Genomic DNA, 12,336 nt, shown 5'->3' with positions numbered 1-12,336 from the left:
TGGCACCTGCAAACATATCTGAAGGTGTCCATGATACAACTAGAAGAGGTTATGGATTATTTTCCTGATAAGCAATTTGTGCAACCAAGACAATTATTCATTGTTTCTATCACGTAAGTGGCATAAGAATTTATTTACTTTTTTTTCGATGAAACAAAAAAAAAAAAAAAAGGTTTCGGTCTACATCTTGGAAGAAGGCTTGTTTGAGCTCCGACCTGCTATAAATTTCTGCATTTTCTCAAACTGTTCCTTCGACATTCCATCGTAAAAGTTGTGAGCTCTATCCTGAAAATAATAAAAAATAGCCTTTTTTATCACGATAAACTTATAATTAATAAATTCATGATGGACTTGGGAGGCAAAAGAAGAAGTCATACACTAACTACTCCAATTAATTGATGGAAATAAAAAGATGATGAGAAAACCTTAAAAAGAGTAAGGATCTCCCACAAAATTTTCCATTTTTTCGAATCAATGTAAATCATAGTGGGTTTTGGTATTGTAAGGTAGTTTTGACACTTGATTTCAGGAAGAAAATCATACGTTATATATAGAAACCCAAATGAAATAATCCAACAAAAAGCCTCGGTTTTTCTCTCTAACCAAAATATCATATACAAACAACCTACAAAACAAGATCCAAATCTAACAAAAATCATATATATGCCCATACTAAAACTGGCTACTCATCCATGAGCTAATGCCTGGACATATGGCTTATGTGCAATTCAGACTTGGCACTCAATGGATCGCATACAGGATATCTATTCCAGTATTTATTGTCATTAGAATTCTCTTTAGAGACGTATTTTCTATTACAAAATGTATAATTACAGTCTGCACCAAAGATAGTCATTCTCTACGTCTTCAGTTAAGTCATGTTCCTCCACATCTTTTCTTACTATCTCCATCCATGTCATTTATAGGCCTCGACTTTAAAAATGCCCATTCTCGTTGGTGTTATTATTGATCTTCTTTACACTTAACTAAATCATCTCAAATGACTTCTACTTATTTTATCTTCTATAAAAGCTACAACAAAATTTTCACGAATATACTCACTTTTGATATAATTTTTTTCCCCTTAAATTGTTACGATGCATCCAAAATGAGTATGGTGTTTCTTGATAGTCCAACATTCAGCTCCTTAAAACGTGATTGATCTTATTGTTGTGTCTTGTAAAATTATTCCATACATACATGTAGATCACATAAAACTCTAGAAGTTTGTCCTCCACAATAATTTCTACATCTAAGTTCCACATTCCTTCACCTATTCGCTAACAGACACTAAGTTTTTCCCTTTTAGGTTTCACCACCAAATTATTGGGGACATTTCATCTCTCATTTTACCCCATCTCTTGATGCAAAAATTTATAACCACTACTTGAATGCAATATTCGTAGTCCTCCATATCCTTTCTTTCTATTTTTTTCCAAAATCTTATCCTCCATAAACCTTTTCCATTCTCTCCCTTCCATCAGGAATTGCAAGAAGCATGGCATCCATCTTTTCCTAAATTTGTATCTTAATAATCTAATGTAATCCTTCGTAGTGTAGGAAACCTTGTCATCGCAACTGGACGGTGGTAGTGTAGGTCATTTCGAGAAGATTTTTTTTTTTTTTGATAAATATAAATTTTATTAATGAAGAAAAGGAGAAAAGGAGGCTGAGATAGCCCCCAATCAACAAGACAAAAAAAAAAACAAGGAAAGAAAGAAAGAAAGGAAAAAATACACGCCTGTAGTCCACACTTGATTATTTAACACTGCTCCCAGGTCATGATGCAACATGTCCTTTTTGAAGAATGCCTTGGCATGAAACAAAGTCAACCTATGTATGAGAACCAGATGCAACATATTATGATACATGAGATACATTGTTTCATATCAATGTATCTCATCTCAAAAGGAAGTGAATGTTGGAGAATAATATATGTAGCAATATCAATTAAGATATTCTACATTAGGAAGTTTTAATAAATTAGAATATTTATGTTAGGATAGTTTCCTTATCTTGGTTAATGTAATTTCTATAAATATCCTATCAAGATTCATGTAATATTCATCCAAGAATACTTAATAAATCAGTTTTCACAACCTAATTAGATGATCATACTAGGAAATGGAAGCATGTGAAAAATATTGAGAAACATGCAAAAACGTCATGCGAAATGAGTCACATATTACATGTTGCATTTCCCCGAGCATTTCTTACATGATCTCATTTCCCTACAACTATATATTGAAACGCAACCAAAATCATTTTGCCAGCAACTATGATCACAACAATTTATTACTAATTGTGAACTGCTCATTAAATTATCTTAACCAGTCAATTAATAGGAAAATTGAGGTGTTGTTTGTACACTCTTAAGGCTCCTTACCCTATGAACTTTTGGAGCAACCCCCCCCCCCCCCCCCCAGCCGGCAAAAAAAAAAGAAGATGAAGAAGAAGCCTTTCAATCATGGCACTGTTCCTGTAATTTATGATTGGGCTTAAACTAGCTCAATTGGTTTGACAAATTGCAAAGCAACTTTGAGGTCGCTAGTTCAAGTCTAGCTTACCCATAAAAAAAATGCTCAAATCCAAGGCTGTAAATAACCTATCAGATTGAATTTGAGTGTGAGGTCCTCAAAGGAAATGGTCAAAATTCATGGAGACATTGGACCCAAGAGTGTTTCCTATTCAATTGGTAGGCGGATTTCGAACCGACATCAAAGTTAAGTACAAAAGGTAACGTATCTTAGAAACTAATGTCACAAAAATTAAATAAATTCTCACCTTTTCCAGGGAGAGAGCATGACCCAAGTCGAGTTTGAGGCCATCATTTATAACAGACTTGTACCTCAATACCAAATCCTGATTGTTTCTTATAATGGCTTCTGCAACTTCTCGAGCTTTCTTCAATAACTCACTTCCTTCCACCACGTGGTTCACCAGACCCCACTTCTCTCCCATTTCTGCTGTAATAGGCATCGCTGTTAGCGACACTTCTCGAGCCCTGTTTGGTCCTATAATGCGTGAGAGCTTCTGAGACAGCCCCCATGATGGGAAAATCCCAAACCTGATCACCCATTTCACTTCCATCCATTAGTTCATCTTTTCCATACTTAAAATTTGAAAATTAAAGATTAAAAATTAAAATAAATAATTTAAAACAACAACAACAACTTGAACCTGGCATGAGTGACCATGAATTTGGCGCCTTTAGTGGTGACCAAGATATCACAAGGGAGCACAATCTCACACACAAAATTAAAAATTCAATCTAGGATGAGTGTCCATGAATTTAGCACCTTTAGTCGCAATTAAGATATCTAAAGAAAGGGCAAACATACACACTAAAGAAAATTGAACCTGGCATGAGTGTCCATAAAATTTGCAAGAGAGCACAATCGCACATACAAAATTAAAATTTGAACTTGGCATGAGTGTCCATGAATTGGCGCCTTTAGTGGCGACTGAGATATAGAAAGAGAGTGCAATCTCAGTGATACGTGTATCGTGTGCCAAATACCTATGAGTGACTTAAGTAAGTTAGCTTGAGATGTATAAGATCATTACTTTGTAATGGGATGTGGGGTTGTAGGTAGTTACTCAATTAGATAGGATTGTAGGTAGTTAGATAGGTATTTGACTTAGGTAGGAAACTGATTTAGGAGTGGGCAACGAATTGGGTAGTTACCCTCTTCATGGATGTGAAGTGTTTGTATTTAAATAGATGTCTTTCTATTAATGAAATTATCAAATTATTAACTTATCTAAAATTTCTCTTGAAATTAGGAGGATACGGTTCCCCTCCAAGCATGGGTTTTAAAATCATCCAAGACTGAGACCGAGACCTATCGCCCGAGTTAACTCGGTATCGGAGCTGAATGAGACCAACTCACAAAGTCATTTTTTGACTGAGATTTAGGACTCACGTTCAATTTTTTTATTTGTCTCACGAGACGTCTCAAATGTATCGGAAAACTTGCCTGAGACGATTCGGTATCGGGCCGGGATGAGATGAGACGTGAAACCGAGTTTTAAAACCATGCCTTCAAGCATGGTTTTTAAACTTGTTCGAGACCGAGACGTATCGCCCGGGTTAACTCGGTATCAGAGCTGAACGAGACCAACTCACAAAGTCATTTTTTGACCGGGTTTTACGTCTCAAGTTCAATTTTTTGAGTTATCTCACGTGACATCTCAAACGTATCGGAAAACTCGTCCGAGATGACTCAGTATCGGAGCAGAGACGAGACACGATACCGAGTTTAAAAACCATGCGTCCAAGTGAACCAATTGTGTTTTATTTCTCGTTTATTAAGTCAAAATAGGCAAGAGAAGGAGTGCTCGTATCAATTGACACACTCAAAATTAAAATTTTAAACCAAAAAAATAAAAAAATAAAAAAAGAACCTGGCATGAGTGTCCATGAATTTGGCCCTTTAGTGGCGACCAAGATATTGCAAGAGAGCGCAATCTCACACAAAATTAGAAATTAAAACTTGAACCTGTCATGAATGTCCATGAATTTGGTGCCTTTAGTGGCGATCAAGATGTCGCAAGAAAGTGCAATCTCACACACACTCACAAAGAATTGCAAAATTTTAAAAAATAAAATAATAATAATTGAACCTGGCATGAGTGTCTATGAATTTGGTGCCTTTAGTGGCGATCAAGATATCGCAAGAGAGCGCAATCTCGAACCCAGCAGTGACAGCAAACCCACTAATGGCACCAATAATCGGTTTCCTACACCTTTCCATCTGAAACACTGGATCTTTCTCCATATCCTTCACATCTCCCTTAAACACATCCTCCGCAGCCGTCAGATCCACACCAGAACAAAACGCTCTCCCAGATCCAGATAACACAATCACTCGGATTGATTCATCTCCATCCAATCTTTTGAACGCTCTAGCAAGATCAGTGATCATCGATTTGGTTAACGAATTTAGAGATTTTGGACGATTGATTGTTATAAAAGCTATTCCATTCGGTTCTCGATCGATTAAAATCAGTTTCTCTGGCGTTGATTCGTCCATTTGCCCTAAAGATCAATCGAAGAAGATGAAGAGTGATTTTAGGGTTTTGGAAGAAGTACCATTAATACTGAATCCTGACTTCGATTTTATCGATTTTTTGTCGAGTTGACGATGACAAGGTTGGTCATGTTATTGTCAGACGATGAGCGTTATCCCCACTTTCAGTTTCAAGCGTAGTAAGACGAATATCAATCCGATAAGCAAGCTTGACCTTGCTATCTCTATTTAAATCTGGGGATAATTTAGCCTAACTAAGTTACTAAGGATTTCATCCTCACTAAAAGTTTGTTGGACTCAACTTGTGGCATCCAACACCATCATCCAAAGATTCAGATTGTATAGCACAAAATTTTATAAACTTTGAAGAAAAAAAATTTCTGAAAAAAGATATTTTTTATCGTTAAATTTTAATTTTAAATTTGAGAGTTATGTGAAAGTTTAATAATCATGCATTTTCAACACCGATCAAGCTTAAATGAGTTTTTTTTCATTTTATTTTTAGATATGAGTTTTTCCATGAAATCTAAAGGGCTGTAGTGTTGAATTATCAATATAGAAATCCATTTGAGCAAAACGGCCCTTCGTAAGGCTTAAAATCTTTACTAAGTTAGTGAGGCAAATGTGTCTCATTTAAATATAAGTACCTATGGTGAATATTTGAGATAACACCAAACCAAACCCACCTAATCCGGGCCACAAGTTTTCTTGCTAACAAGCTGTCAATGGGCGGGTTCAAGTTGGGGCTTGATTGAGCCTTTACCCGACCCTAAAGAAACAGGTACTTCCAAGACCTGCTCTAGTACCCTATTGGGTCTAAGTCACCTAAGCCCTATTGTCTCTAGTGGACTTGGGCTCGACTCCAATAGGGTTCGGGTCGATTAAAATGACTTGAATTCAAAATGTTCTTTAATGAAACAAAATATTTTTAATATATACATTTTTTATTTTTTATTATGTATTTGAAGATTATCTTATTGAATAAATAATAATTATAGTATATATATATATATATTAAAAGAAATTGTTTAATTAAATATTTGTTGAATATTATATATATAATGTATTTGAAGATTATCCTTTCGAATAAGTAATCTTTGTATGAATTTGGGTTTCCCCAAAACTCCCTCATGATGATAAAAGGATGGGCTTATAATATTTTCTCTCATAGAAAAAGACATTTGCGGACTATGATGATAGGGATCCAAAACTATGTCTTGTTCCTAACCAAGGTCAATTGGCACCCCATTTTACTCCAATTGGCATTTTCGGGGGACCCAATGACCATATAGATATGTGGTCCATCCCTTGGTGAACCTACTTTCCAAAACTCAAAGTGTTTGATAACTTGTATCCACTAGATTTAAGTTCTTAAAAAAAAGAGTTTTAATCCAATGATAGTAAATCATTCTTAAGACAATGCTATTATCAATAGATGCACATCGCCAATCAAACTAATTTTTGTGTGTAGATTCACCAAGGGATGGACCACATATCCATATAGCCAGTGGGTCCCCAATTATCACATGGAATAAAATGGGTATGAGTATGGATCCAAAACGGTGTCCCATTCTTAACCAATGTTGGGTGAACACCATTTTATGCCATGTGGTATTTTTTGGGACCTACTGATCATATGGATGTGTGGTTCATTCCTTAGTAAACATGCGTACCAAAAATCATAGTGTTTGATAACTTGTACTATTAGATCTAAGCTCTTGAAAAAGAACTTAAATCCAACGATTATAAATCATTCTTAAGACAATGCTATTATCTACCGTTGCATATGTGTCACGCCCTGGTCACGCGCCACTGGCTGACATGGGGGGGCTACGTGGGGCCCGAGTCTGGCACGTGAGCCGTCACTTGTACAGGGTGGAAAGGCGGATGGGGTGTGTGTTTAGTCCCACATCGCCCAGGAGTTGTCTAAGATCCTAGTCTATAAGGGACAAACCGTGTGTATATGGTACCGAGGCCTTTTGGGCGTAAGCCCAAGAACAAAACCCCAGGCCCACATGGCAGTCAACTGGGGACAATATTGGTACTGTAGCACATGGAGCGCGACAGATGGTATCAGAGCCGAGGACGGCTTTCTGTGTGAGGGTGGGTGAATGTCACGCCTTGGTCATGCGCCACTGGCTGACGTGGGGCCCGAGTCTGGCACGTGAGCCGTCATGTGTACGGAGTGGAAAGGCGGATGGGGTGTGTGTTTGGTCCCACATCGCCCAGGAGTTGTTTGAGATCCTGGTCTATAAGGGACAAACCGTGTGTATATGGTACCGAGGCCTCCTGGACAAGTGTGGGTGCTTGGGCCAGGAACAAAACCTTGAGGGGGAATGAGCGAGGCCCATGTTCAGCCCAAAGAGGACAATATCGTGCCGTTGCGTACTCTGATACCAGGACCGAGGCCTTTTGGGCGTAAGCCCAGGAACAAAACCCCAGGCCCACGTGGCGGTCAACTGAGAACAATATTAGTTCTGTCGCGCCCCATGTACTACAGTACCAATATTGTCCCCAATTGACCGCCACGTAGGCCTGGGGTTTTGTTCTTGGGCTTACGTCCAAAAGGCCTCGATACCATATACACACGGTTTGTCCCTTATAGACCAGGATCTTAGACAACTCCTGGGCGATGTGGGACTAAACATACACCCCATCCGCCTTTCCACCCCGTACACGTGACGGCTCACGTGCCAGACTCGGGCCCCACGTAGCCCCCCCACGTTAGCCAGTGGCTCATGACCAGGGCGTGACAACATGTGTAGATTCACAGAGGGATGGACCACATATCCATATGGTCAAGGGTGCCACCTAACCTTAGTTAGGAATGGGACACGTTCTGATCCCCACTCTTTTTTAATTACCAAGTGCATTAATTTACATTGTAAACAACCTAATGCATTTAATGTACTCAACAAGAGTGATTGTTTGCTTACAGACCAACTCCTTTTTGACATGTGGCGTTGATGGCATAAACAATAATAAAAGAAATTTTCTCTCTTGCCAATGGTAAAAAATCAAAATTTCCTAGTAAGACCACCTTGTCACATTCAAAAATATGATCTAATACAAAAATATTGTAGAAGATGAAATTCTATGAATTAAAAAAAAAAATTAATCTTATTTTTCATCATTGTATTTTAATTTTAAATTTGGGTGCTGGGTAATTATCCATTTTTATCACCATTGATCAAGCTCAAAAAAATAAAAAATAAAATTATTTTTTTCTTTTTCGTTTTTTTTTTTTGCTATGAAGTTTTTTATGAAATCTAGAAGGTTATAATGTTTGATTGTCAATACTTTTTAAGATTTGAAATTTAAAAATAAAGATTTCTGAGCAATGGAAGTGTGGGTAGGAGAGAGAAATTTCCTACTTATTACTTACGTCATCAACGCCACATGCCAAAATGGTCTTGGTCTGTGAGCAAACAATTACTCACTCAACAACGTATAAACTATGACTTGTGATATTAATTTCTCACTCCATGAGATTTATGTAGGAGAAGCACATGCAAAAGGGAAACATTTTCACTCAGACAATTAATAGTTCAAACAAATTTCAATAGGAGATGATATCATATATTTTTAGAGTAATGTTGAAATGATCTTAGGCTAGAAGCTCATATCGCACTTCTTGATGTGAAAGTGGATAGGAACTTCAAATGAGTGAAAAAGCATTTATGGTTTTCCTATCCACTTTCACGTCGTCAAGAAGTGTGATATGAGGTTCGTCACTCCAGCATGTCTCATCTTTTTAATATAATACATCTTAATCTCTAACATTATAATCATCTTTTTTTAAGATATCAAAATGAAAACGAAGGTAATGCTTGAATCTTAATCAAGCTTGGGCTAATCTTCGGACATTAATCGGATAAATATCACTAGAATCTCCATCCATCAGTCGCTTCGCTATGATGACATTAGTGGCATCAGAAGGATGGAATGCGTCCCAGAACACGTACTTCGATCGATCGAGACAAACTTTAGACGTTGGACCGCATGGCACCAAACCTCCAAATTGTCCCGCAGCATAACAACATGCAGAATTAGAATTCTCGAAACCTAATTACGACAAAATCAATTTCAGCCCATGAAAGATTTAAGTAGAATTCAAGCCATTCTAATGTGAACCAAGTTCATTACAATTTGATGCACGTACCATTAGAATTGAAGTTTTGGATGACTTCAAATGCGAGATGGTAAATATCTGCATATAAAAATTGAGATCCCTTAAAATTCGAGCGCAACTCCGTGATGAGGTCCTTCAATCTGTCGTTGAATAACCTGGCTAGCTGATTCGGGAAGGCAACGCAGGCGTCTCCAGCTAATGGATTCAAGTCCCTTTGATATGGGATACACCCAATTGGTCCCACATTAGTCACAATAATCTTTCTAGCATCCAAATTATATAGTCTCTATGGTGGGAAAAAATAATGAAAAAAAACATGTAAGTTTGATTAAACTCAAGAAATTATGTAAAATTAACTAAGGGGTGGGGTTTTTGGGTGATAAGGAATTATTACTGTTAGTTGAATTCTGTATTTTGAAATCATTGCATCCACGAATGTTTCAGGGGGAATCAACTTTTGTTCCGGGGCTGAGACAATAGGTGTCAGGTAGTTGTTGATGAAATCATTGGAGCCCATTGTAACTGAGAAGATAGATTGTCTAAAAAGCTTCACGGCCGCATGAGCACCGATACTTGAGATTATGTCTTGCCTGGTATTCGCGAAGTTATCTAGTTGTGCGTCCATGTTGATTCGTCCACCCTATACATAATGAAAATCGTTAATTGCACTCAATGACGTAGGGATCTATTAAGGAAATAAGCATTGTATAAATGAAACTTGTGTTAAAAAAAAAAAAAAAAAGTAACAAAGAATTAGAAGAAGAAAAAAAATAAGATGCAATCACTCATAGAAACACAAATATTTATGTGATTCCCTTAAGATTGAGGTAAGTCCACAGATCACATCAATTCCACTATGAAGAGAAAACTTGCAGTTACATATTACACTATTTTGCCTAAAAGAGAAATATATACTCCAAGAAAACATAACTAACATAATACCAACAAAATTATGAAAATACCCTTGAAAAAACTAGTGCTCAGCCGATGAGTAGAGTATTGTATTAAACGATGAACAGTACTCTTTGCTGACCAATACCATCAAGCATCACAAACAATAACAAATTGGGCTCGACAATAATTTCCACAGTTAACCAAGGATAGATCAAATTTGTAGAAGAATGGAGAAGTACTGTTTCTTGGACAATTTATTACCACACGAATTCGCATACAACACGTTTATGGATAATTCACAATGTTAAATTTCTTAAAAGAACGAAAACTGGATTACTATTTTTCAAAACCAAATTTGAAATTTTGGGTTAGAAAGCTTACAAAGATCTTGCCAGTATGATTAAGAATTCCAGATCCACCAGAGGCATAATTAACCCCGTGCAAAACCAACCGTCCGACAGTCGTTGGGGACAAGTAAGGAGGAGCAAAGCTTTTCAAACCTAATTCCTGACCTGCTAAATCAAATTCAAACAAACTCCACAACATTAAAAGGGCAAGCAAAATAAGAAAGAATCAAAATAGATGGATCAACAAGACTTGCCTATAATGTCAACGATTGTTCTTCCATTGGTGAATCGCCCTGTAGGCTGCCCGAAATCAATCCCATTGGGATTGTAATTAGCCTTAGAGAGAGAATAAATGTAGTTATTGTTTCCAGCATCAACTAAGGAGTCCCCAAAAATAAAAGAAGCTGGAACAACTTGTGCCGAGCAATAACTTAACAAGAACAAGAGTGCAGCAATGGGGGATAAAATCCCAATAATAAATTGTTGATTTGATAATACACCCATTACCATAAATCCAATAAATAACCACACACACACACACACACACACAAAAAAACTCTAATAATTTTGAGTTTCCTGAGAGAAAAAAGTAGACTTGTTGTGCAATGTGGGTGCTTCAAACTTCCAAGGAGGAGCCAAAAGGAGTAACTAAAGAACTTACAAAGCACAGAAATTAGAGAAATAAATTTTTGGAATAATGGGTTCAATCTTTGAGATAGGAAACATGAAACTCCATCACTGGTTCAAGTATCTTTTTATATGTAAAACTTCTAGAAAATTTACTTTAAAATTTAACAGATTTGACACGAAAGTATGGCAGAATTTGGCTTTTAAATGATAAAATTGACGTGAAACAAGTAGTTGGGATGGAGAATGGACATTTAATGATCGAGCAACAAAAGCAGTTTCAACCCTTGTGAGAGCTAAATTTTTGGAAATTCCAATTAAAAAAAGGAAGATCAAGAGCAAGACTTACCTATCATTTTTGTGTTGCATAGTGAAAATGGCGGGTTATCTTTGCTTAATATATGTAAGAGAATTAATTTCTTGACCTGCAAAAGAACCTAACAAGCTGTACAAATTCAAAACCAACGGCTATGATTTTCTAGTGATTCAATGCCATTTGATTCATTTTCCATAACGTACTCTCAAAGTCTTTAACTCACTTCTTCTGTCTTTCTTTCTGACTTACCTCCCTGGATAATAAGATACTTCATCCTTATTTATGGGTCCAAAACCAAACCGATTGGAACGAGTCTCTTAGGATTGAACAGATTGAGAATCGGAACCGATAAAAATCAAAAATAAGAACTAAAATCATTAAAAGAATAAAATATATTTGATGGTTCTAATTCCAATTCGATTAATTTGAGAATTGGAATAAAATTTTGGAAAATGTTAGAATGACACAGGGTATTTACTGCGATTCTCACAAGTTTGACATGGGATGTGCACACAACCATAGATGTGTTTCTACGTGATACGAGTAAAAATCATCTACGATTATGTATGCATCTCCACGTCAGAATTGTGAGAATTACAATAAATCCTATGTCACCCCAGCATGATTCTAAAAACTTATACGAATCTAAATTGATAAATTTAATGGTTTTGATTAGTTTAGGAATCGATTCATTGAAACCCCTAGTTAGAAGACATCCTTTTGGGATCTAAATCGATCCGTTTGACACTACCCTTCAATGCAATTATATACCTCTTTTCGGATCCATCCACAATTCTTTAAAATAGAAATTAAATGTAATATTATATCATGTGGTTTTTTGTCTGATTAGATGTCTAAAATACAGTACACAATTTTCTATGCCAAATTTATCAAAACATGCACGACATATTGATTATTTATTAAAACAAAATAATATATCTTACTATTTTGATAAATATTTTATTTTATCAAAATGGTAAAAATAGT

General features: G+C 36.4%; 2 protein-coding genes across 2 annotated transcripts; both read right to left on the bottom strand.

Moving 5' to 3' along the window:
- Nucleotides 1-31: 31 nt before the first annotated feature.
- Nucleotides 32-5,263, bottom strand: ECHIA (enoyl-CoA hydratase/isomerase A). The gene is made up of 3 exons (XM_086438598.1): nt 4,627-5,263; nt 2,785-3,067; nt 32-285 (listed from the first exon to the last, which is right to left on the bottom strand). The coding sequence occupies exons 1-3, from the start codon at nt 5,034-5,036 to the stop codon at nt 181-183; spliced, it is 798 nt and encodes a 265-aa protein (XP_086294724.1). The 5' UTR covers nt 5,037-5,263; the 3' UTR covers nt 32-180.
- A 3,296-nt stretch (nt 5,264-8,559) lies between these two features.
- On the bottom strand, nt 8,560-11,304 carry LOC147403127 (GDSL esterase/lipase At4g16230-like). The gene is made up of 5 exons (XM_086437630.1): nt 10,661-11,304; nt 10,441-10,571; nt 9,560-9,805; nt 9,196-9,451; nt 8,560-9,098 (listed from the first exon to the last, which is right to left on the bottom strand). Exons 1-5 carry the CDS (start codon nt 10,914-10,916, stop codon nt 8,875-8,877), a joined length of 1,113 nt encoding a protein of 370 aa, XP_086293756.1. The 5' UTR covers nt 10,917-11,304; the 3' UTR covers nt 8,560-8,874.
- Between the last annotated feature and the right edge of the window lie 1,032 nt (nt 11,305-12,336).

The sequence above is a fragment of the Akebia trifoliata genome, chromosome 4 (genome assembly GCF_017979445.1).
Source record: "Akebia trifoliata isolate Shusen 1 chromosome 4, ASM1797944v1, whole genome shotgun sequence".
NCBI classification, from domain to species: Eukaryota; Viridiplantae; Streptophyta; class Magnoliopsida; order Ranunculales; family Lardizabalaceae; genus Akebia; species Akebia trifoliata.
This window is presented reverse-complemented; position numbering and strand designations above follow the sequence as displayed.

Excerpts from the sequence above, each read along its gene's own strand:
- ECHIA (XM_086438598.1), bottom strand. The coding sequence starts at position 5,036 with ATGGACGAATCAACGCCAGAGAAACTGATTTTAATCGATCGAGAACCG. Across the intron at positions 3,068-4,626 it reads TTCATAGACACTCATGCCAG|GTTTGGGATTTTCCCATCAT; the intron begins GTTCAATTATTA and ends ATGGGTGATCAG. Across the intron at positions 286-2,784 it reads ATGCTCTCTCCCTGGAAAAG|GATAGAGCTCACAACTTTTA; the intron begins GTGAGAATTTAT and ends TATTATTTTCAG.
- LOC147403127 (XM_086437630.1), bottom strand. The coding sequence starts at position 10,916 with ATGGTAATGGGTGTATTATCAAATCAACAATTTATTATTGGGATTTTA. Across the intron at positions 10,572-10,660 it reads AACAATCGTTGACATTATAG|GTCAGGAATTAGGTTTGAAA; the intron begins GCAAGTCTTGTT and ends TTGATTTAGCAG. Across the intron at positions 9,806-10,440 it reads ATCATACTGGCAAGATCTTT|GGTGGACGAATCAACATGGA; the intron begins GTAAGCTTTCTA and ends CATTATGTATAG.